This window comes from Loxodonta africana, chromosome 3 (genome assembly GCF_030014295.1).
Source record: "Loxodonta africana isolate mLoxAfr1 chromosome 3, mLoxAfr1.hap2, whole genome shotgun sequence".
In the NCBI taxonomy this organism is placed as follows: domain Eukaryota; kingdom Metazoa; phylum Chordata; class Mammalia; order Proboscidea; family Elephantidae; genus Loxodonta; species Loxodonta africana.
Genome location: NC_087344.1, coordinates 47,348,021 through 47,372,014, shown reverse-complemented (window position 1 = coordinate 47,372,014; position 23,994 = coordinate 47,348,021). Strand labels below are relative to the sequence as shown.

Sequence of the window (23,994 nt, the reverse complement as noted above, 5' to 3'; positions counted from 1 at the left end):
TCTGAATTCTTTTTACTTTTCCATTGATCTATATTTCTATCTTTATGCCAATAACCCACGGTCTTAAATTATTGTGGCTTTATAGTAAGCCACAAAACCAGGCTGTGTACATCCCCCAACTGTTCTTTTTCAAGATGTCATTGAATGCTTTATCCAGATCCTCTGCACTACCATATAAATTTTAGAATTAGCTTGTCTATTTTTTCAAAACAGCCGACTGGAATTTTGACAGGGATTGTGTTGTATTGTAGATCAATTTAGTGAGAATGGAAATCTTAACAATATTGAGTCTTCTAATCCATGAACTTGGCATGTCTTTTCATTTATTTAGGTCTTCCTTAATTTCTCTCAGCAAAGTTTTGTAATTTTTAGCACAGAAGGCATCACTCATTAGATTGATTCCTGGGTATTTAATGTGTTGTGATTCTATTGCAAATGATATTTTTTCAAAATCGCATTTTCCGGTGGCTAGAATAATATAATTCATTTCTGTATATAGACCTTGAACCCTGAAATCTTGACAAAATCATTTCCTAGGTCTAGTAACTTTCTTACACATCCCATGGTATTTTCTACATACACAATTGTGTCATTTGCAAATAGCAGCCTTACTTCTTTTCAGATCTTTACGCTTTCTAATTTATCTTTTTTTGCCTCATTGCAATGGCTAGGACTACTACTGTGATGTTGAATAGAGTGTCATGTTTCTGATCGTAAGGGAAAAGAGCAAAATGTTTCACCATTAAGTATGATGTCTACCTGTAGGTTTTTCATATGTCTTTTTTTAATAGAACAAAAAGTTCCCTTCAATTCCTAATTGGCTGAGCATCATCATGAATGAGTGCTGATTTCTGTCAAATGCCTTTTCTGCATTTACTGAGATGATCTTATCATGTTTTTTCACTTTTAGTCTGTTGATATGGTGAATTACATTTACTGATTTTCAAATATTAAGTTAACCTTACTTTCCTGAGATAAACCCCACATACTGGATTTTATCTGCTAGTATTCTGTTAATGATTTTTGCATTTCTCTTCATGGGGGATACAGGTCCGTAGTTTTCTTATAGTAATATCTTATTTCAGTTGTTGAGTGAAGAGTTCTACAAAAGCCAATCAGGACAAGTTGACTGACAGTATTTTTTAAATCTTTTAGACCTTTATGAATTTTTTTCCCCTCTATAAATTACCAAGAGGGAAATATTTAAATCTCCAACAAGAGCTGTGTATTTATCTATTTCCCCCTTTAGTCTGTTAACAGTTGGCGAAGCTGACTAGGGGGTCTACTAGATTTCTTTATACTATTCTTGTACTTCTTCTGTAAGTTTAAACGAAATGCCTATCTTCATTATAAAGAAAACTAAAGCACATAATCACTAATCTTAGAACCTAAACTAGACTTACAACCTAAGTTTAGAAAGATCTAGCAATAGCAATCCAGTAATTTTTTCAACATGGAATCTAGCAACATATGACATGTACTCTTCAGAAGGGCAAAACAGGGGTCTGATGGTTACAATACTAGGTACATGAACCTTCATCCAAATTCCTTTGAAATGTCTTATTCAAAAATTCTCAAACCCAAATTTTGATTCCCAATTTAGGAAAGGGAACTGGTGGTTTTTTGTTTTTTTTCCTCCCTACATGTTCTCTCTTTACGCTCATGCGTACATACACATTTCTAATCTTGTAGTGTGAGTAGTATGGTTGTTGCTTATTTCTCCATAAATATTAGATAATAAGCAACCTCCCCACCCCTGTCAAGGGTTAACCCTTGAGTTCTTATGACCTTTTTTTTTAATTTTTATCGTGATGAAAAACCTCTCAAACTATTCACCACTTCAGCAATTTCTACATGTATATCTTATGAACTCTTAACACAAGAACTTAAGGAATAAAAACTTTTGGGTTTTAAATAAGCACAATTGAGTCACTAAGGGCTATCAGAGAAAGAATGCTAATATAGTCAACCTGAAAGGAAAAAAGGGGGTGGGCAATATTTACATGCCATTGCAGTGGTCATGCATACCTGAAGAATCGGCTTTTTTCCGTGTCCATAGAGTGGCACTCTCGTTTGCTGCTACTAACCTCCATGGTCTTCACTACATTGGTCCAGTGAATGGGAGCCTTACAGAAGAAAACACCCAATCCTTTGGGCCGAGCCTGTAGCCGCCAAGAAGTGAGGTGTAAAGGCACAGCAAAGGAATCCCCTGGCATGACAGCTGGAAGCACCACTGGCTCTGCCACAGAAATAAGCGTTAGCGCTGTGAGGCGATGGTCCTCCACCCCAAAGGGACCACAGCTCAGCATAAAAGGAAGACAGACTACATGCACTGACTGCTTGGGAAGACACCCACTGGGAAAAAAGGGCCCTGACAACGGCCAGCAAGTGTTTATTGAGCATTTACTACGCTCTAGACACTCAGAACTTACTGTCTGGAGCTGATGGGCTGTCCAGTCTTAGCTCCATTGGTGTCTCAAGTTTGTTCCTTACAATGAGGGCTGAGCGGACAGTGATCACTTTCCGAGCACTGCCTTCCATAGTCACTGCAAAGACCACCCGGACAGGTGGGAGAGACGAGAACTGTGAAAAAGAGAAAAAATAGGGGCATAGCTATGCTTTTGAAACAACATGCAACAATACTAATCAGAATGCCTAAATCAAAAGCGTCTTACAAGCATCTTATTATTACTACAGTCCTCCAGTGGAATTACATTTACTAAACCTTGAAATCACTCAGCTTTAATGGGAGTGAACATGCTATACATTTACAGTATCAAAAATAGCCAACTCTATACTTCTATAAAAAATAATCTACTCAGATGTGATAGCACAAAGTATACCACAAAGAAAACCAGTCCTAGGCCCCTAGACTCATTATAAGGAACTTCACCTAAGACCATTATGATAACCTATCAAATCTTCCAGACTTCCTACAATTTAGTAAGAAAGTATCTGCTGGAGGTTCTCCTTGATTCATAATGTCCTTGGGTTCCTACGCATCAGTCCTTATACTGACACTGTGAACAGGGCTTGTTTTCAACTCTACTGGAAGAGAATGTAATGAAGATCATCCAAAACAACTAAAAGGTCAGAAACATTTAGGCAGAATTTTGCAAAACATTAAATGATTTACCTTGTGTGGTATTTTTCTCCTAGATTAATATTAAAGTGAGAAAACACTCTTTGAACACTAATAATGGGTTGGATAAATGACCATATATAAATAGAAGGAAGTCTTTTGAAATTAAAACTTATCTTCATAAAATCTAAAGGGTGTATAAATAAAGAGTTCTCTGTAGTTGGTGTGCCCTTCACAGGAACGATTTTTTTCCCCCCATAAATGTCATAAAATTTACTCTCTAGGTCCAGGCACTGTTAGATGACTGCCTATAGAAAAGCTAACACTTGTATTTCAAAGAACTTTAAAAACAAGCTTCTCTTTTTTCACAATAACTTTCTAAGTTCTGTTCAATAATCACTCTTTTATAAACAGCACACTGAGACTCAGAAACTCAATATATAGTGGAGGGAAATTATTTATTTTTGGTCTTGGGTTGCAGCCACTGCTTTCTTCTTTCCATATGTTCGTTCACATATTCAATGAACACATTTTCTGTTGCTGCAATGTGCCAGAAATTAAAAAAAAAAAAAAAGTATAAAATTCCAAATTAGGTACACCAAAAGAGAAAGCTTCTAAAACTATTATTTTTAGAATGAGTGTCCAGAACATACTGACAATGCTTTTTTATTAGAGAAACAAATGTCTCCACATCTAAGCTTTTCATACTGCCAACTTTTTATTAAAACAAACAGTATGTGAAAACCAACCTAATAAACCCATAAAATGAAGAGCTCCATGTTTTGAACCAAGACTTCCAGGAAGTCCAAATGAAAGGGCAAACTATAATTTTCTGGAGTGTTTTCAGAGGGACTCAATCCTGGTCACAATTATCACCAAAGTTCAAGCTTCTACTGAGCCCATGTAATAATGCCCCACTAAAGCCAAGGCCCAAGAACAATCATTTTAAACCTTAATACTGTTGCCTCCAGGCCTGCCTGAAATTTCACATTTCAAAACCTACTATCCTCAGGGAGAAGTTGTAAGCAAAAACCAGAATACAGTTCTTAATGTCATCATATGATGATTTTCAAAAGCCAAACAAGAAAAAAAAAATCTAATTTTCATTCTTAGACACATTTATGACCTTTGGACCCAAACCTATGGAATGCATATAGCCATGCAAGGGTTGATTTATACTTGAACTTAAAAGGAAAAGGAGACCTTGGATGGCCACATTTGCCTTTTCTTCTCATTCCCTGTAATACTCAGTTTCACATACCAACCTTAGGTGAAAAACATTTTCTTGCAAGTTCCTGTAAAAGGAAGGTAATCACTAATCAACAAGGGCAAAGAGAAATTCCAAATCACATATATGGCATAAAGTCCTCTGATCATCAAGAAATATATATCGAAATGGCATATGTTTTGTTACATACATACTACCAAAAAAAGAAAGAAAGAAATATGTATCGGTGATGGTCCAGGCACGGTACGTACACTCAGTAAACATAGCTGACAGTAGGAAATCATACTCACATAAACCTGGGGATGTATAATATTTGTTCTGCTGCTTGGGCTGCCGATCTAAAAGGATTCCAAAAGTTAGAGAGTCAGCACAGACCTAAGATAACAGGCATCACTAAATTCAATCACAATATCATTTGCTTGAAAGCGTGGTGTTTGTAAACACTCTCAGGTAAAGTGTGGTTTATGATGAAGATAAAACATCTTATTTTTGAAGATATGGGAAAAGCAACACTGTCTTCACTTTATAACCATTCAGTGGATTCAAAACTTCAATGCGCTAGAATGGTATCTATGGGGGAGGGGGGGAATTAGGCCTCTCATTGACAGACATGAATGTGGGGCAGCAAAGTAAGAGAGAAAGAAGCTTTTTCCAAGAAACTTCAGGCATCAGAGAGGAATGACGGAAACAAAGACTTGGAGAACAGCATTTCCCAGGAATACTTCTCATGAAGAAAGCAAGCCTGAGGAAAGCTGCAACATCTCTGGCAGATCTTCTCTTTCTTACTCGTGACTGGCTACCCAAAATGGTTTGCAATTATCCCGTGAGGTGCAAACGACGACTGGGTGGGAGCACCCACAGTGGCTACATCAGCCAGGACACCGGGCTCCATGACACACACCTACATCATCTGGCCTTCCTACTCCTGGGCTGGGGTAAAGTTAGGGCAAAGGTGTGCAAGAGTACGTGTGATCAGAAATAAAGTGACAGGGGACATCTGTCTTTGTGCCACTGGGGAGGGTTTGAGGACACACAGCAAGAAGGAGAAAGGAGCAGTGTTATAAGAAATGTAAAGGAGACAGTGTATAAAGGAAAGACAATGTGTGAAATAAAGCCAGACATACTTGGCAGGCCAGTGAGCTGCCCGTCAGGTCAGCTGAGTATGCAATGGATCTCCACAGGCGAGCTGTTATGTGTTAACACCAATTTAACCTTGTTTTTCTACAGAAATTAACCACTGCCTGGCTTATCTCTATATTGGCTACCAGTGCCTATGACTGAGCTGAAATAATATGAAGTCTACCCATTGCCATGGAGTTCATTCCGACTCATAGCGACCCTATGGGACTGAGTAGAACTGTCCCGTAGGGTTTCCAAGGCTGTAAATCTTTACAGAAGCCGGCTGCCACCTCTTTTTCCACTGAGGGGCTGGTGGGTTTGAACCACCAACCTTCTGGTTAGCAGCCGAGTGCTTAACCACTGAGCCACCAGGGCTCCTAATCTTAAGTCTAGGGGGAAATAAAGAACATTTCACTAAAGCCAGGCTATTACATGTTTAATCATTGGACTGCTTGGCTTTAAGGGCTGTGGCCACGGCACAGTGATGCCATTAAATACCCATTCTACAGTCACGCACCGTAGAAGACGATGAATTCTTGTCTGGTGCTGCGTATCGGAAAAAGGTCCCAACTTTATCCACAGACACTGGGCTCACTTGCTCCCAGCCATTTACTCTCACTTGCAGTTGATGAATCCGGAGGTCATGGGTGTGTCTATTTGGTGAAACACAGAAAGTGACATTAAGCACACTCAAGAAGGGAAGAAAAGTACAAGCAAAGTCTCCAATCTGATTGACTATACTATGACATAAAAACCCAGGTGGCGAAACCTTTTGGGGAGTACATAATGCAAAGGAAATCAAGAGAATATTTTAACTGGGTTTTGCACTTACAACACAGATTGAAAGATCTGTAAAGCTTGCGCAAGACTGCAGGGGCACCTACCTTCCTACCACAAAAATCATGCAAAGCTCGTAACACCGGCCCATGTCGCTCCACCATCAGCCCCCTCACCAATTTATAAAACAGTGACATCAGCTAAAATCATTTCAGTGGGGTAGTAAAAATGCTGTGCTGACAATTTAATCACACAACCATACCCTTAGAAACGCATAAAACAACAACTCTTCTTGGTTCCTTTGTTGAATGTCCTCCTTCTCTTAGAACCACATCTAGCTGTTTGGCTCCAGCCCCATATGGCTGTAGACAGGTTATGTGAGACAGAGCCCTCAGAGTTTTAGGGCTGAAGTGCTCGGCCAAAACTGGAGCAGAAGGCAGTGGGCAGAACAGGAGGAACAGGAGGAAATTGCACGTTTAATTCTATTTTAGATTTTGCCTAATTCAAGCCAGAAGCCTGAAACGGGGAAGTGAATTTGAGGCTGACAGGAAGGGGAGAAGGAGGGAGTAAGGTAGAGTGTGCCAAAGTGGGGTGGGGGGGGGGGGGAGCTAGAGAAGACATTTATTTTGATAAATCCAAGCAGAACAGTGGAGCTTGAAATGGGTTACAAAACAGAGAAACTAAAAAAACAGAAGTGACAAAGAGGTCAAACCCTTTCTGATACCAGAGAGACAGGCTGACTGAGAAATATTGCCAACTGTTCCATAGTTAGCTTCTCTGAAATCTTCATAGAAGAACAGGAAAATGCACACCATCTCTGGAAACGCTAACATAGATTCCAGGCCCATGCACCCAGCAGAGTGATCTTTGTTCAAACATTTTTTTCTTGCAAAATCCCTGGGGGCCCATGTGTTCAGTGTCCTTGCTACGAAGAGTAGTATGTACTGGTATGAAGGTGCACAAAAGGAAGAAGTGTTTGACTTGGGACCAGGTTTGCACACAAAGGCTTAATGCACCATGAGAAGCATATGACCATAGAAGGCTGGAGCCAAGTTCTTAAATTTCAGCTCAGCTTGAAAGCAAATAGGAGGTTCAAATATTGAAATCTTAACCTATTCAAATACTAAATCTTAACCTATTCACAAAAGGAGCCCTAGTGGCACAGCAGTTAAAGCACTCAGCTGCTATCCAAAAGGTTGGCGGTTTGAACCCGCCATCTGCTCCACAGGAGAAAGATGCGGCAGTCTGCTTCAGTATAGATTACAGCCTTGGAAACCCTATGGGGCAGTTCTACGCTGTCTATGGGGTCGTTATGAGTCAAAATCAACTCGATGGAAACAGGTTCTGTTTTTTTTTTAACCTATTCACTACCCACTGGGTAGGCCTTCCATTTAAAAATGTTTGCAAATAATGGGACACTTTATTAGACATTTTATAATCTCTGAGTAATTGGACATCACCTTCTCTCGCATTTCCTCTAGTCTTCTGGCTGGCTATGTCAGGAGTTCATCAGCTGGCAGTCTCCCTAGGTGAATTACTCTTATTCTTCTTGAATCAGAACATCTAATCATCGTTGGCTTTACTTCCTGAAAACTTCTGCTTGCTAAAAGTACTATGCAGCATATATGTATCTTAAAATTGAAATCAACACGCTTTAGGAACCTCTGAAGAATATGTGACATCATGAAAAACAGGCCAGGATGCAAAGAACTTGAGAATTATTATATAGCCTGTCTATGCATCAATGAAATTATGTGAAACACACAGGTTATCACCCTCACACATCAAATACATTTCAAATGTATTTCCAAGATAGCAAGGCAATCTTTACCTTTTTAAAAAGGAAACACTCACCTTTAAAATATCTTTTAAAAAGAAAACATTAAAGTCATCAATAAGAAAAGTGAGAAGGCAGTCATTGATACTTATTTTTTTATTATAGAAAAAATATAACAAAATTTGCCATTTTAACTATTTTTAAGGGTACAATTCAGTGGCATTAATTACATTTACAATGCTGTGCAAGCCTCACCACTATCTATTTCCGAAACTTCTTCATCACCCCACAGAAAATCCATACACATTAAGTAATAACTCCCCAATGCCTCCCTTCCCCCACTCAGCCTCTGGGAACCATGAATCTACTTTCTATCTCTAGGAATTTGCCTATTCTAGATATTTCAGATAAAGAGAATCATACAATATTTGTCCTTTTGTGTCTGGCTTACTTCATTTAGCACAATGTTTTCAAAGTCCATCCATGTTGTGGCATGTCTCAGAACTTCATTCCTTTTTATGGCGGAATAATACTCATTGTATTACAAATCCCATTTTGTTTATCCATTCATCTGTTGATGGACACTTGGATTGTTCCCACCTTTTGGCTATTGTGAATAACTTTTTTTTTTTTAAGGGAGAAGAATAAACCCTGCTTTACCTGTGTCTTAGCTTTCCTCTTGCTTCAAATTCAAAGGGAATCTCTTCACCAGTGAGGACTTCTCGCCATTCACTAACATTGTGGCCATCATCAAGCAATGTTCCATTCTCTTCTGGAACTAGCCCTGGACTCCCACTGTGAGACAGTGCAGCCCTGGAACCAAATCAGATGGTATCAGATCGTCCTTCTTCCTCCCTGACTCTCTTACATAGACCTCTGTGCTGGGCTCCAAGCCCTCCCAGGAATAACAATAAGGCTATATAATCTGCCTGTAAAGGATGGTCTACAAGGGCAGGAACTAAAGTCACCTTCATGGTCAGTCACAACTTACTGGCAACTTTGAATATGGCTGAAAGCTACAACTACAAAATCACTCACCACCAGCAGCAGTAGAGTTTGGTACACAGGGTGCTATGCAAACTAACGCATGATTTTTAAAAAGTAGCAGTAAGTTACCATCCAGAATTTAACAGACCTAAACTAAGTAAAAAACAAAAAACAATTCTTCACCTTCAGAGCATTATTACACTTTGTGGATGCAGGAGAAATGTGGTTTCAAATCAGTGGATTGTGTTACTTACTTCATTACCTAAACTGGAAAGATCAGCGTGTATTTGCAAAGTTGAGCCAAGGTCTCAACAGGCAGAAAGTTGTCACAGAGGTTCTCACTTGGCTTAGGTAAACTCTCATTTGTTCTCTAAACTCCACCCAATTCCATCTGGGCTGAAGTGTGTTTTAGGTTTGGAAGATTATTCTTTTTGGGGAGAAATGTTCTCAAAGCAGTCTTGGAAGAAGAATGAAAAAATGTTTGGTTTAATAACCATATACCATTACTTAAAGGCTGAAGGTTTAAAAAAAGACTGAGGAGGGAAGGCAGAAAGACTCTCCTATCCACACGTCCTACTCATGCCCTTAATCTGCTTGACTTTTACTTTAAGTGTAATGCATTCCAGGATCAAGATCATAATTTGGGTATTTCAGACTTAAGACCTACTTCTCTGACTACAGATTCTACACAGAATCGGAACCTCCATCAGAAATCCCAGCAACATGGTAAGTGACTGATCCAAACATAACCCTTGCTCTGCTGGGCTAGGACACAGGAGGCTTCAGGGGCAGAGACGGCTCAGAGCAACAGACTGGGTGCTCCTTACCTGGTGGGCGTGGTGGTCAGGGTGGCAAACCACAAAGTGCATCCCGTGTGATTTCTGAGAGCAAAAGGGACAAAGGGCTGCCGACGCTTGGGGGTCTTCACCTCTGCTAAGAAAAAAAAGAAGGCTGTTAGCACATGCCTGTATCTGAGTGGCAAAGGTCCTCCCCGTACCTGGAGACACCGCCCAGAATTGCTTCTTGTGCAAAGGGGCCAAAGGTGGAGGAAAGAAGAAACTGCCACAGGTGTAAAGATAGGACAAATAGAAGGTCCACGTATTTGCTGCCTGTTAAGGCATGACTCACGGGAGAGACGTGGCAATCTGCTTCCGTAAAGATTTACAGCCCTGGGAACCCTACGGGCAGTTCTGCTCTGTCCTAGGGTTGCTATGAGTCACTATCGACTTGATGGCAGTGGGTAGAGGATGACTTGGTCCCACCCTCTGACAACCAGTTGTGACATGTGACCACCTCTGCTAGTCACCAATTCTCCCACACCTCTCATGGATAAAGCCTCCAGAAGGAAGGTATTAGGACCTAACTTGGCTGGAATCGAGAAAAAAACAGAAATAGAAAGAACAGGAAAGATTCTGTTCTCCAATATTACTCCCCAAAAATACATTCTAAATCGGTAAGCCAAATGATGGCAAGATATACCACACATACTTAGTTAAACTTGCCCAAAAAGCCTTTATGTTAATACTTCTCTTCAAACAAACATTATATTATGCATATAAGCTGAACTGTGATTTAGCAAAATAAAAACATTCTTCCCTGTTCTCTATATTTTTCCCCCTCTCTGAAAAACCAGAGCTATCCCATCCTAAAGCTTTTTAAATGAAAATTTAGTTCATTTTCACCGACCACCTAGTATATGGTGGGTACTATGGAAGCTACTGGTGGCTACTGGAAACCCTGGTGGCGTAGTAGTTAAGAGCTATGGCTGCTAACCAAAAGGCCAGCAGTTCAAATCCACCGGGCGCTCCGTGGAAACCGTATGTGGCAGCTCTTCTTGGTCCTGTTGGGTCACTATGACTCAGAACTGACTTGACGGCAACAGGTTTGGTTTTGCTTTTTTTTTTTAATGGATGCTACTACAGCAATCACTGCTAACTGAAAGGTCAGCAGTTCGAAACTACTAGCCGCTTGGTGGGAGAAAGACGGGGCAGTCTGCTCCTATAAAGACTGACAGCCTTGGAAACCCTATGGGCTCGCTGTGAGTGGGAATCGACTCGACGGCAGTGGGTTTGGTTTTTGGTTTGGATGGAGGCTTCAAAAGGAGCATAAAATCTTCTTTTCACAAAAGAGCTTCTAGTTGGGTAAACTGAAGAGGAACACTGATCATTACAGGACTCTAACTAATCAAATGCTAGAGTGTTGGCCTGTCTGTAAATGCTGTAAGAAATCAGAGAAGCGCAAGGCCAGGATGGCCAGAGGGCTGCCTCGGGAGCCGTCTATCAGCACCAATGCCCGTGCGGTGTGGTCTGAGTCGGGACACAGAACCACAAGCTGATGAGAAGAGGTGCCTCTGCTCCTCTTAGTCAGCGCCTGCATCTCCTCTACTGCCACGAAAAGTGAGAGCAGCGAAAGCCAGAGAGGCCACAGCACCCAGAGGAGGGAAGCTTCCCGGCAGCATGCTCACACCACATCGCGCACCAACAAAAAGGGCGCGGCCCAACTGCATTTTGTGTCCAGCTTTAAAGCACAAAAGGAGCCCTGGTGGATCAGCGGTTAAGCGCTCAGCTGCTAACCTCAAAGTAGAAAGATGTGGCAAACTGCTTCCACAAAGATTATAGCCTTGGAAAGCCTATGGGGCAGTTCTACTCTGTCCTATAGGGTCGCTATGAGTCAGAATCGACTTGACCGGAGTGGGTGTGTGGGTTTGGTTTTTCTGGTTTCAAAGCACAAAGAGAGCCTGAGCAAGACCATGACTCAATGGTCTGCAGCTGTGGGGAAATGACATCTAGAGGTGACGGCAGGCGCTGACTGAGGAGAACATTAGAGCAAAATTAAATTCATCTCACAGGGCCAGCTGCTGCCTGCCAACAGCAGGGTGAAAGCAAAGTGCAGCACACACAGCTTGTTACTACCTCCAGAGTGAGCCCCGGGGCAGCATCGTAAAAATCAGTAATTACCCGTGCCTTTTAAAAATCAATCACTTTCTTTTTATCCCTTTTTATCTCTTCAAAAGTTTTCAGGAGTTAGCACTACAAACACTGCAAAGCAAGCAGTTTCAGGTTAAGGCAAGTTCTATTTTGGGAGCAACCAGGGTTCAAGGGAGTCTGAGGAACAGTGATATGCTAAATAACTTTGCAGTCTCAGGTGTGACTCCACTGTTTTGTTGTCAGTCGCTTACAGACACCCCAAATATTTCTGAAAGATAATCTTCACCTAGGATATACCCATTTCTCACCCCAGTGGCCTCACTTAGTTCCCAAGGTTTGCTTTTAAAAAAAAAAAAAGTACTCAAGTAGAAAATTAAGGAGTAGCTGTGAGGCTGCTGACAAGAGCAGAGGGGAAGTAAAAAATTTAAGAGCTGTCTGAAGGGTAAACAGCATTTACTGTGGCACTTTGAAAGGCGCCTCCCACTCCACGTGCACTGAGAGAGCTGCTTTTATTACAGTAGATAAAGGACCCAGGAGGAAAAGAAGCCAGATGTGCTTTCATATCCCACTGTGAGCCAGACTGTAAGTTTCCATTTGCAAATTAGATTTAAAAAGAACAGGTGGCAAGTGGCTTTGATCAGCGAGTAATACAGCATCAAGTGCTGGGAATCGACATAAAAGAATTCACAGGTCCACTGCTTTGGAATTAACTAGCATGGGCACACACTGCTTGGGTCACCCAGCTCTTGAAGTCAACAGACATACCACCACAGACTTCAGTGACCCACTTCTCTAAGGATAAAAATTTGCACACAAATCCAGAACCAAAACCAGGGGGTAAATCTGGCAACTCCAGCATCAGGGTCCAAAGTGTGTATCTGCCGTTGGTACAGCACCAGAGACAAAAATTCCCAAGCCCATCAAGGAGAACACCATTCCCTGGTGGCCTCGGAAAATCTGCCTCTGGAGACCAACCCTCATTTCTTCATGGGCTGAGAGAACTTAAAGCTCCTCCTGTCCAAGTTCAGCTCCAAATGCCTCATTTTACAGCGTAATTTGGCCATTATAAACAATGTAGGTTTTCATGCTATAGAAGCAGCTCAGTTGATCAGAAAGGACCTGGTTTGTAAACCATAAGAAATAGATTAAAGTCCCAGGCCTGCCACTAGCAGTCATGTGAATGAAGACAAATTACTTAAGTCTCTCTGTCTTCATCAGCTAAACAGGAATAATGCTTTGCTTAGCCTGAAAGGTTAAGTAACATACAGAAAAGCTTATGAGTACCAATTCATGAATAAATGAAGATTCAGTCATAGGCTTTCTGTGTGAGCCCTCCCTTAAACATCCATCCTGGTAAAACCTTCCGGGGGGTCGGGGGAGCCATAGTACTGCCCCCCACGTATCAATAACCCTGTCTGTACTCTTGAGGGTCGCTATGAGTCGGAATCGACTCGACGGCACTGGGTTACTGGGTGGGACTCTTGGTAGATGAAGCTCAAATGGCTTTTTTTTAATAAAATACACCATGACCTAGGATCTGGTGTCAGCCAAGTACAAACATAAATCATTCAAATTAAATCACATTTCTTAAAACAAATGAAGACATGATTGTCTTGGGATTCCGATTCCTTAAGGTTTAAGGTAGTTTCTACCATATTCACTTACCAGTCAAATTCTCAACAAACCTTAAAAGGTCAGAGATAGAAATAAAGAACATTTTCTTTTCTATCTCCTAAGCACCTAAACTCAATTCTAAAGAAATCAAGATTTGTGTCTAAGCAATTATTTACTGGGAAAGGTTTTCTTAGCTCTATTCTTGATCATCATAGCTCCTATTCCATAAAGCTCCTTGCATTACCGTAAGAATAAATGTATTCTATAACCACTTTTTTTTTTTTTTTTATAACCACAGACTTGCAACACTGCTTAATGGAGGATGTTTTTCTTCCGTTTACTTGCATTTCAACATAGGAAATGACTTCTAACTGACATTTGATATTTCTGCATCATACACTATGGAGTTTATTCCATTTCCATCAAAGGTTAAGGCAGATGGAAGAGAGATACTATAAGAACTGGCGCACCACTTACTTCTGATGTAAGCTGCCACTCTGTTCATTGGTTGGAAATGTTCTTTCCTCTTACTAAGGCAAAGTACTCACAACTGGGTGTACCCAATTCGGCTCCCATTCACAGAAAATCAGTGTACAAGGCAGTTCTTGAGACAGGAACATAAAGCAAGCCCTCGCTTGGCTGTACTGTACCTCTAGCATAGATCTGGTGCTCTAGGTTAGTCAGACTGGCTGTGCTCCTAGTTCTAAGGTAGACAAGGGGGAGGCCTGGTAGACAGGAGAGACAAAGTTAGAGGGTAAGAATAAATACAGTGAATAAGAAGGCTCACCTCCAACACATAAGCACAAATAGAGTACATTATAAAAACGGCAAGCATCATGCAACTATACGGTCATTCCCTTCAGTGATTACTAAGAGTGCACGTGACAATGTGAAGAGGGCATTTTTTTTTTTTTTTTTTACGCCAGCCACTACAGTGAAGGCTGTGTCAAAGTAGCATGCTCTTTTTTTTTTTTCCTGAATTGGAGAAGAAAATGTATTCACAACACTTTCTGGAAAAATGACAAGCCTTTTGAGAATTTTTAATTTAAAGCATGTACCTTCTTAAATGGCAGAGACAAGTTACAAAAACCAATCAATACAGCCTTAGAGGGGATTACTCCATTCAAAATTGGAAAAGGCAAGTAGCAGAATGCTAATTCCCCAGGGTTCTCAAAAATTCAGAGCACAGAGTCAGTGTGATTCCAAATTTGAACAATCTCTATTAAGGAGTTATCACATAGTACTGTTTGAAGTTTAAATTAAAAATGGACGTTTTTAGAATATTTACATTTGAGATTTTTATAAAGTTTTCTTGGAATCTAAAACTAACAAATTCAACAAGGAGCCATGCTTTCCAGGTTTACCTGTGGAATCTCGGCCCTTACTGAACAAGGCCACCAATTATGTCAAAAATGAGGCCAATAGTTTCTTTCCCCTGCTAAAGAAACAGTAAGAAATCAGCAGCTCCTATAGGCCGAATTTCATATTAAGAATCTCTGTTCCAAGGGTTCATATTTGAAGCTGGCCTGAATAAAGAGCACAGCTTTTGTGGGACATGACTAAATGGTCTTGAATTTAAGACCTTAAAGTCTGTGATCAGCTCACCAAGGTTCAGGCCTACTGACTTTCCAAACAAACACCAACAATCATTTGAGCAGATCCATTAGAAGAATACAACTATATACCACCCAGGAATTTCCAGTAAGAAAAGAGGCTTGGATATTTAGGTACGTTCAGTTATATCTAATTAAAAAGGTACATTACATCTTTATAAGCCTAAGTAACAATAAAAATGTATTATAAGTAAAAATGAAGCTTTAACTTAGCACTGGCATTTAACATAGATAAGGCAGCTTATTCACAAGAGAGAGCGAAAGAGAATAAAAGAAAAAAGAACAAAAAAAGAGAGGAACAAAAGAAAACCTTCACCAGAATCCTGAAGACTAGGCCTTCACAGTGTTTACACTGCCCTGGATTTAAGATCCCCACGTATGAACAATGTTCCTTAGAAACACACTTTCAGAGATACATTACATATTATAGAGATTATTCACAGCCTTCTGGGTAGACTATATTTTCTTGACACACAAATTGGGAAGGCTATAGGGAGGCAGAATTGAAGCCGATGATGTCTGAAAAGCCCTGGCTCCTAAAGCAATGACCTTGAGACTCAGAAGCAGCAGCCTGGGACTACAGAGAGCAAGCACAACTGACATTTCTTTGTCTCTCCTTCTAGAAGTACAAGGCAGATAGAAAGTCCACTTATACACCCTGAGGAGAGATGAACCAGTTCAAATATTTCATACCCTAAGAAAACCCATCTTCCCATGACACGTTTGTAGACCAGATGGAATATTTAAGTATTCATGAGCTATGTGAAGTCCAGCCAAGACTCCCAAAAGAAACCACACTGAAAGAGCTAGGGCTGCATTAAATTTGGATGACAATGGCATGTGGAACAACTAAGGGTCATGCAGTTGTCCATCACAATTTCCCCAGCTCGGAGGAAAACTGAGCTCAGTGGTGAGGCATTAAACAAGGAAAGAAAACATCATTAACGGAGAACAAACAACTCCTCTTTCTTCAAGGAGCCAGGCATTCAATTCTTTTATACTTTATGAATACAATGTGTCCCTTTAAAAAAAATTTCCCCATGGGATCCTGCCATCTCCCCCCTTTACAAGAATATATACAAACCCTTCACCTTTTTTTTTTTTTTTACCTAGATTTAGAAGACTGAAAAGAAATTCTAAACAGTCAAAAAATCTAATCAATTCAAAAGCCAATGCTTTGCTGAGTAAAACACAAACCCCCCCATGGCTGAGCTTGCTTTACTACCAGGGTCGCCCATTGAAACGCAATGTGACAAGAATTAAGGAACTGTCTGCTGCACATCCTTTCTTCCCCATAAAGGTGGGGTTAGAGCCCATATTAGAAGTTCAGTAGCTTGTACCAGAAAACTGCATCTTGCAAAGACTAGAATGGGACTATAGAAGATCATTTTTCCACAAAGAATAATGGTTCTATTTGGATTTCTCAGTGAAACATTGCTCAACAGCGATTTCATTAGACATCTGCAGAGAAAAATCTTACTTTGTCCAAAGCATGGTGGATCCACTGAAGAGCCCATCCAGTCTTCTGATTTCGTTGAATCTATTTCCTTGTCCTGTTTACAGTAATCTGCCATCCATGATTCTTTGGTACTAACATACTGGTCTAGGAAGAAGTCCCCAAAGATATTAAGAATAGAAGTATAAAAGATTGAGCATTCACATCAAATCATTTCAATTCAGCAGAGCAAGTTTTAATTGACTGCCTCACTGCATGCTAAGCACTAGGCTAGGGTCTAAGAAAATTTCTGCCCTAGAGAATTTCACATTAGTAGAAGAGATTAATGTTAACAAAACTAATATCACCACAAAACTATGCCACAATGTGAAAGGTACTAAAACAGATATAAATAACATTCTATGGGAGCACAGAGAGGGGGGATTTATTCTGTCTTTGTGGAAATGTGTGTGTGGCAGGGGGTGCGGGGCAGAGGGTTCCAAAGTCCAGAGAAATCTTCTGAGTGGTGGGAAACTTTGTTCTGGGCCTTGAAGGACAAGTAGAGATTAGAGTTTACCAGTGGGATTAGGGGTAGGGTGACATTCCAGGCAGAGGGAAAGACAATGAGATATGAAAGTACGTGGTACATTTACAGAACACTGAATACTCTTATGTGGACTCGGCACAGTATATTGGGGTATGGACATAACAAAGATGTCTAGAAAAGAGAACAGATTGATTTGTGAAGAACAGGGCATACCATGCTAAGGGCAAGGGTTTTGGGGGCAGAGAGGCCAGTTAGGAGGCTATTAAAAAAGTTAAACTCGGGAGGTTGAAATCCAGCTGACAGCTCTTATTTGAGGGGAGAACTATAATGGGACCAGCAGGTTGACAATGCACCATACCTGGATGAAGAACTTTTTTAAACTAATTAAGACACTATACTTTTGGAGCATGAATTATTATTTTCTGCCCTTCAGGTCTCAATATTTAGCTATAGATATGAGATTTAAACACTAACAGGTCACAGCGATGTTTTGGGGTTTCATCTCAGTACAAGGAATGAGGAATTGAAGGTTAAAAAAAAAAAAAAAAAAAACCAGTTTCATCACCGATGAGGATACTTTTTGGAAGATATTTTTAAATAGACAGATGCTCATCAGAAATACCAAGAAGAATGCTTTTGTCTGAAGGAAGCTCTTGTTTACTGCAGTTTTTCAAAGTACTACTAAACTTTGTGTAACCTTGCAGACTGACAGATGTGAGACACAATGCGCTGTCACAAATAATAGAATTTAGAAGGATTGTGAGGCGAATTTACTACACACAGGTGACATTACTATCTAGGCAACTGAACGTGTTAAATCTGATCATTTAAAGCAATGGTTTTAAAATTTTTGTATGGATAAAATTATAGTCTCATTTCACTATATACTCTCTCCCCCTTACTCTGACACAGGACAAGACAATGGACGTTCTAATATCCAGCCTCAACACAACTCGCACACTGAAGAAAATTCAGACTTGCAGCAGTATGTGTTCTCACTCAGAGGTAACTACAGCATTACCAGCCATCAGATCTGCACAGATCAATAATTCCATTAATTAATGTGAATTTTCACAGCAAAGGTGGGCACTATCAGAGTGGTGATTATGTTACTCTACTTTAGAAGGACAGAGTGGTTCTGATTCAGTTTCATCTAATCTAGGAATGTGCAATTCAGTGTTGCCAAAGAAGCTTTCAGAACACATGCCATTAGCTTGGTGACCCTTTAACCAAGTCATTTTCATAGTCAGATCAACATGATATCTTACAGGAAACAGTACAGGCAACTTACCCTGCTATAAAGACAAGGTCCAAATCACACCTTTTAAGAATATTCTATAAATAGCTTCTGAGGGATAAATCTGAACTCACTGCCAGAACATTTAATAAAGCCAGTGACAAAGCATAGTGAGGAGAAAGGTCATCATGGACACCTATGTTTCCAAAGTAGCCTAAGCTCTTGCTTGATCACTTACAGCATTAACATGGAATGCCAACTCTGTAACACTGGGCTGAGAAGAATCATAAGGCCAGGTTAGGGTTCATCAGACAAACACCCATGAAGAAGTGATGTCTGGCATGGGCCTTAGTACTGTCTAAACCAAGATTAACAGTCTTTCAGACAAGGAATTTGTGTACAAAAACGTTACCAATCTTCTAACGACAACCCTCTACTCACCAATTAGTACAGAAGTGATATTGATATCCAACCGGGGTTTGGCCTTGGCTTCCAGTTTCAGCCGAGGAGGATGGAGACGACTGGCTGCCTGTTGTTGCCAGGATACGGAGCACGGCCATGGCTCAATAAATGGCTCCCAGCCTAAAAGAACACAGGAAATAAGACATCTGTTCAGCAGATACAAGAGCTTATAGGGAAACGCTATTCACAAATGCTCAGCAAAAACAAACTATATAGCTTAATAGCTTTCTATTTCCAACTTAATCTCACAATGAAAGCACCATCTTCAGCTATGGGTCACCCTACAGATGGCTGGGCTGTCTAGAGGATATAAGTGGAAGAAGTTATATGTACCCCCACCATGGTCTTCCAGAAATGGTAGGAAGGAGGGCAAAGAGTATATATGCCTTCTGCTCAAGGGTAAGTAGTATCTACTCTTGGCCCTCTTAATGAAAAAAGTTTCAGACTCAGGTTGAAAAGTAATACAGTGGCATAAATACTAAAGTTGATTCTCCTGGTTACATCAATAATACATTAGTTGAGTCAAGTAGATATCTTTGAAGGGTCATTAACTTTTTATTTTAATCTTAAAATATATGTACAAAAAGTATATAAACAACACACATGTACAGTTTAAAAAATAATACCTCAAATTCTCATGTACCCAGCTTAAGAGAAAATCACAAGTTCCTCTGACGTCCCTGAGTGCCACTCCCCCACCTCATTTCCTCTCCCACCCAACTGCGGGTAGCAATTATCTTGAATTTTTCATTAATCATTCCCTTGCTCTTCTTTATGGTTTTAACACGTGTATATTTCTAAAGAGCACGATGATTACTTTGTTCTGTTCACAGTCTTTACCTAAATGGAATTCAAGAGTATGTATTTTTTCACAGCTTTCTACTTTTGCTCAACGACATGTCTTTGAGATTCGTTTGTTTCGATGCACGCAGCTGCGGTACATTCGTTTTCACCACTGAACAGTAACCCATTAATAAACATACCACCATTTATTTATCCGTTCTGCTGCTGAAAGACATTTAGCTGATTCCAGTTTTACTGCTATTAGGAAGAACACTACTAAAAGGAGTCTTGTACATATTTCCTAATAAAACCAAAAAACCAAACCCACTGCCATCAAGTCAATTCTGACTGATAGCAACCCTACAGGACAGAGTAGAACTGCCCGATAGAGTTTCCAAGGAGCGCCTGGTGGATTCAAACTGCCGACTTCTTGGTTAGCAGCCATAGCACTTAACTACTACACCACCAGGGTTTCCTGTTTCCTAATACACACTGGCCAAAGTTGTTCTAGGGTATACACTTAAAAGAAGTGTACTGCTGTGTTGTTGGGTATGCTCATACTCACAGTAGGAAGTAAGAGTTCTACTGCTCATATTCTCACCAATACTTAGTATTACTGTTCCACTTAGTTCTCGATAATCTGTTGGGTGTAAAATGGTACCTCATTGTGGTTCTAAAGGCTCGACTTTTCAAGAATAGTTAATTTTTAACGAATTTCCAAATACATTCTCTCCATCAGCCATAGACCAGCTGATTCACCTACCCAAATTCAACCCAATGTGCAGCATAAAGTAAGTACATTAGTCTCCTCACATCATTTATCGCTTAGTGGCCTGAATGTGTTCACGCAACTTTAAAAGTAAGCAATATGTGGTCTGAGAAAATAAATGATTCTCAGAAAAATAGCTACCATATGCCTTGCAAGAGTTTCTCTCAACTAGCAAGATCTGGGTCATTATTCTGAAGTTAAACATTTTGAACAATTAGGAAATAAGGGTGCCACCTTTAAGTGCACCCAGAACAGAAAGGGGAAATGTTAACTAACATGTAAAAATAAATGTGACATGAACTCTAGAAGAAAAAGCAACAGCCCAACAACCAGGCCTAATTTCTCACTGAAATCGAAGGGAGCAATCACTCAGGCTTAAGCATTCGACTGCACAGCTCTGTTGACTCTGTCCACATCTACTAAGCATTCTGATGGGAATTTCTTTAAATGCTCTTAAGGCAAAGAACTTCACGGCTCAAACTGGTTGGCCCTGTTATACAATGATTCCTGAATGTCAACCTGTATAGCCCCTCGCCTTGGTTTTTCCAATGGATGGAAAGAGGCCTGAAAAAGCTTTGCAAAATATCCAGATTTTATGTCTCCTGAAAAATAGCTTGCTCTATCAACTGCGTTTTGCCAGAGGAGGTAGGTAGGGAAGATTATACATCATCCCTGACTCAGTACAGTCCTAATGAAACAAGTTCAATGAGGAGTGTGAGGAGACCTGAAGTTTAAGATGCTTACTGGGCATAAATCTCCTTTGAAATTCAGCTACTAACAATCAGGGCCAAGCAAAGGATCCTTTGCTATTGAGCAATTTTATGGTCTGGAATGAGCCAAACTCAAGGATCAAAAAGAAGTAACTATGAAAAGTTCTTTTTTAATACTTCAGTTGCAACATATCAGATAAGTTTTTAGAAAACTTGCAGTCACTTGCTTTTAATCTTTCCCTCTCCCGCCCCCTTTCCCTCATGTGAAATATCATGTAGTTATAAAGCCAGGCAATCATTTAAGTTAATTTTTTAAATCCCACAATAACATGCATTTTATACTGACCTGACAGGGCACGGTTATAGTAATCTCCAGAAAGGGTGAAGTGGGCGTAGCCTTCAGGGCTGGTTCTCACATGCTGAAGAAAATTCAGACCTGTAATGCAAGCCAATCTAGTGCAGCAGCAGGGCAGGGGCACCCCAAACTGTCTTTTGCAGACAAGTCACGTTAAAGATTAAAAAGAGATGTTAGTCGTATCTAATACTCATGGTCTCCTAGGAAAACATACAAAATGTTAATATTCTGTACATGATGGAATTTCGTAAATTTTTTAAAAAATATTATTCATGTTGATTACTGAGTTGATTGGCACTGTCTTAAATGTTATACCTGAGGCAACTGCCTCATTTGCCTCTCCCTAGAATCGACTCAACGGCACTAGACTGGGAGTCACAGCCCTGGCACCCAGATTTATCCAACGCCTGTGGGAACATGAAAAAGTGATTTCATCCACATATTTTACCTGACTATCTGAAAAGAAGACAGGGTGATAAGAGCATTCATGTCCTGATAAGCATCAGCTCAAAATTTTAAGATTACCACAGAAAAATAAGAAACAATCTAAATATTCTCTGCAGAAAATACACTTGCGGAAGCAGTCAAAATTCCAGTTGTTACTCTTAATCAAGTGGCCCTTGTGATGCCTAGAGGTGCAGGGAAAATGAAAACTCCCACAACGGGCAAAGGTTGGATTAAAGCCCAAAACTGAATTTTGCTTGAAGGGAGAAGAGGCTGGCAAGGTCAAAACAATGGAAAATTAAAAGTCAACACGGCAATAAGAGTGTCATCGGCTCTCCTCACAGGCCTCATTCCAACCTGGCTTGCCATGGTGAGCTTGAGGACAAGGTACTTCTACTCTGCTCCCCACATGAACTCATATGACCAGTGTCTCACTTCTTACCTGGCCCTATGGAGGAGACTTGGAGGTGACCTTTCTAATAAGATTCTGATTCTTTATTTTCAAGAGATGAATATGATAGAAGCATTATTTTCAGAGCTCATCTTTTAAATGCCTTTAGTAACAGGGCTCACTATAATCTTTAGGTACATAAAAAGATAAACAAAATGAAGAGATTGGGAATTATTTAGGCAGAGTTGTTAATGTAACAGAAATTTCATCGATGACAATTTCTATTACTCCCAAGCTATAGGCTGAAGGCCACATATGGCAAATGAATATGAATTTCTTTAACATACTCATAATGAAAAACATATGTAAAACCATTATCTAAATTTCACCCAGATTACTAGCTAGAGGAGAGCATGAATAACATAAAAGACAGGCCCTGAATAATTCAGCAATCACTGCGAATGCTCAAGAAGAAACTGAAAATCAGGAAAATACTCACGGGAAAAGGTGAGCTCAGCGAGAGGAACATCACAATCCATGCAGTCATCAATAAAACAGATGCACACACTTTCTGCTTTAATCTCCACTCCAGAGACCAACGGTGCCGGCACAGTCCCCTGGCTATCTCGGCTCTTGGAGGCCAGGGAAAGAGACTTCAGAGGCTCAGCATTCTTAAACAACCAACTCGCTGCCTTTTTCAATTGGCCTTCAAAGAAATTAAAAGGTGATCAGTTCAGCCAGTTCCCACAGCCACTCCAGCAAGTCACACAGGAAATCGAGAAACAGAGTCTAAAGGACCTACTGGACAGCCCAAGACAGTCTTGATCCCAGATGTATTCCTAGACTAAGAAAAAAAAGGAAAGACAAAAACTAGCTTAAGAGGAATTCTGCTTTTAAGCAAACAGAACAAGGCCCTCTTTGTTGTGTATCTTCAAGTTTACCACACCTTTTGTGATCTGGCTCAAAAAGCCTCAAGGAAACCATTCCTCCTCTACTATGACATCTGTTGAAAGACAGGCAAGAAGAGGGAAGGTGCTTAAGTACTTAGAAAAGTACTTAAACCAGTTGGTACTTAAGTACTTAATCTTCACTCTGCAGCTTTGCATATATTGATGTGCTGCTTTGTAACTACTCTCAGATTTCTTACATTGTGTCTAATTTGTCTTAACCAAATCACAAATTCTTTGAGACTACCGAGCAATATGGGAACTGTGTGTGCGTGACATACAACTGTTAAACAACAACCCCTTGAATACAACCAGATTGCTAAAGCCAAAAAAAGAAAGAAAGAAAAGCAATGTAATCCCATACTTATAAATTACCAGAGACCAGTACATGAACACTGGTAAGAGGTTAAGGGGATGGGCTTTGATGCAAGATCCTAATTGTGCATTTATTAGCTGTTGGATCTTGGGCAAATTACTTAACCTCTCTGCGTCCTACAGCTCCCACTTACAGGACTGATGTGAGGAGGAAATGAATGAGTACATGAAAAGTTCTCAGAACAAAGCCTGGTATGTAATAAAGGCTCTATAAACATCATTTGCTATTATCATCTTTATTACTTAAGAAGTCTTAGTTACTAAAGAAATTAAAATTAAAAAAATCAATGAAACTAAAAGCTAACTCACTGACAAGATCAATAACATTGATAAACCTCTAGCTAGGCTAACCAAGGGAAAAACAGAAGATACAAGTTACTAATACTAGAATGAAAGATGGGCCATCACTACTGAT

The 23,994-nt window shown here is 40.2% G+C and overlaps 1 protein-coding gene across 19 annotated transcripts in view; it reads right to left on the bottom strand.

The window, feature by feature from the left end:
* The window catches only part of VPS13D (vacuolar protein sorting 13 homolog D), a 273,955-nt gene that overhangs the window by 167,381 nt on the left and 82,580 nt on the right, over positions 1-23,994 (bottom strand). For 13 of the 19 annotated variants that reach the window (XM_064281295.1, XM_064281302.1, XM_064281301.1 and 10 more), the window contains 12 exons: positions 22,757-22,963; positions 21,414-21,503; positions 18,785-18,925; positions 16,605-16,727; positions 14,162-14,236; positions 9,798-9,903; positions 8,644-8,796; positions 5,947-6,082; positions 4,601-4,648; positions 4,348-4,377; positions 2,433-2,583; positions 2,029-2,239 (listed from right to left, as the gene is read on the bottom strand). In XM_064281295.1, the coding sequence (XP_064137365.1) occupies positions 2,029-2,239; positions 2,433-2,583; positions 4,348-4,377; positions 4,601-4,648; positions 5,947-6,082; positions 8,644-8,796; positions 9,798-9,903; positions 14,162-14,236; positions 16,605-16,727; positions 18,785-18,925; positions 21,414-21,503; positions 22,757-22,963 (1,471 nt within the window). The remainder of the gene's footprint in view (positions 1-2,028; positions 2,240-2,432; positions 2,584-4,347; positions 4,378-4,600; positions 4,649-5,946; positions 6,083-8,643; positions 8,797-9,797; positions 9,904-14,161; positions 14,237-16,604; positions 16,728-18,784; positions 18,926-21,413; positions 21,504-22,756; positions 22,964-23,994) is intronic. The other 6 variants (XM_064281296.1, XM_064281297.1, XM_064281298.1 and 3 more) reach the window with 6 other exon arrangements.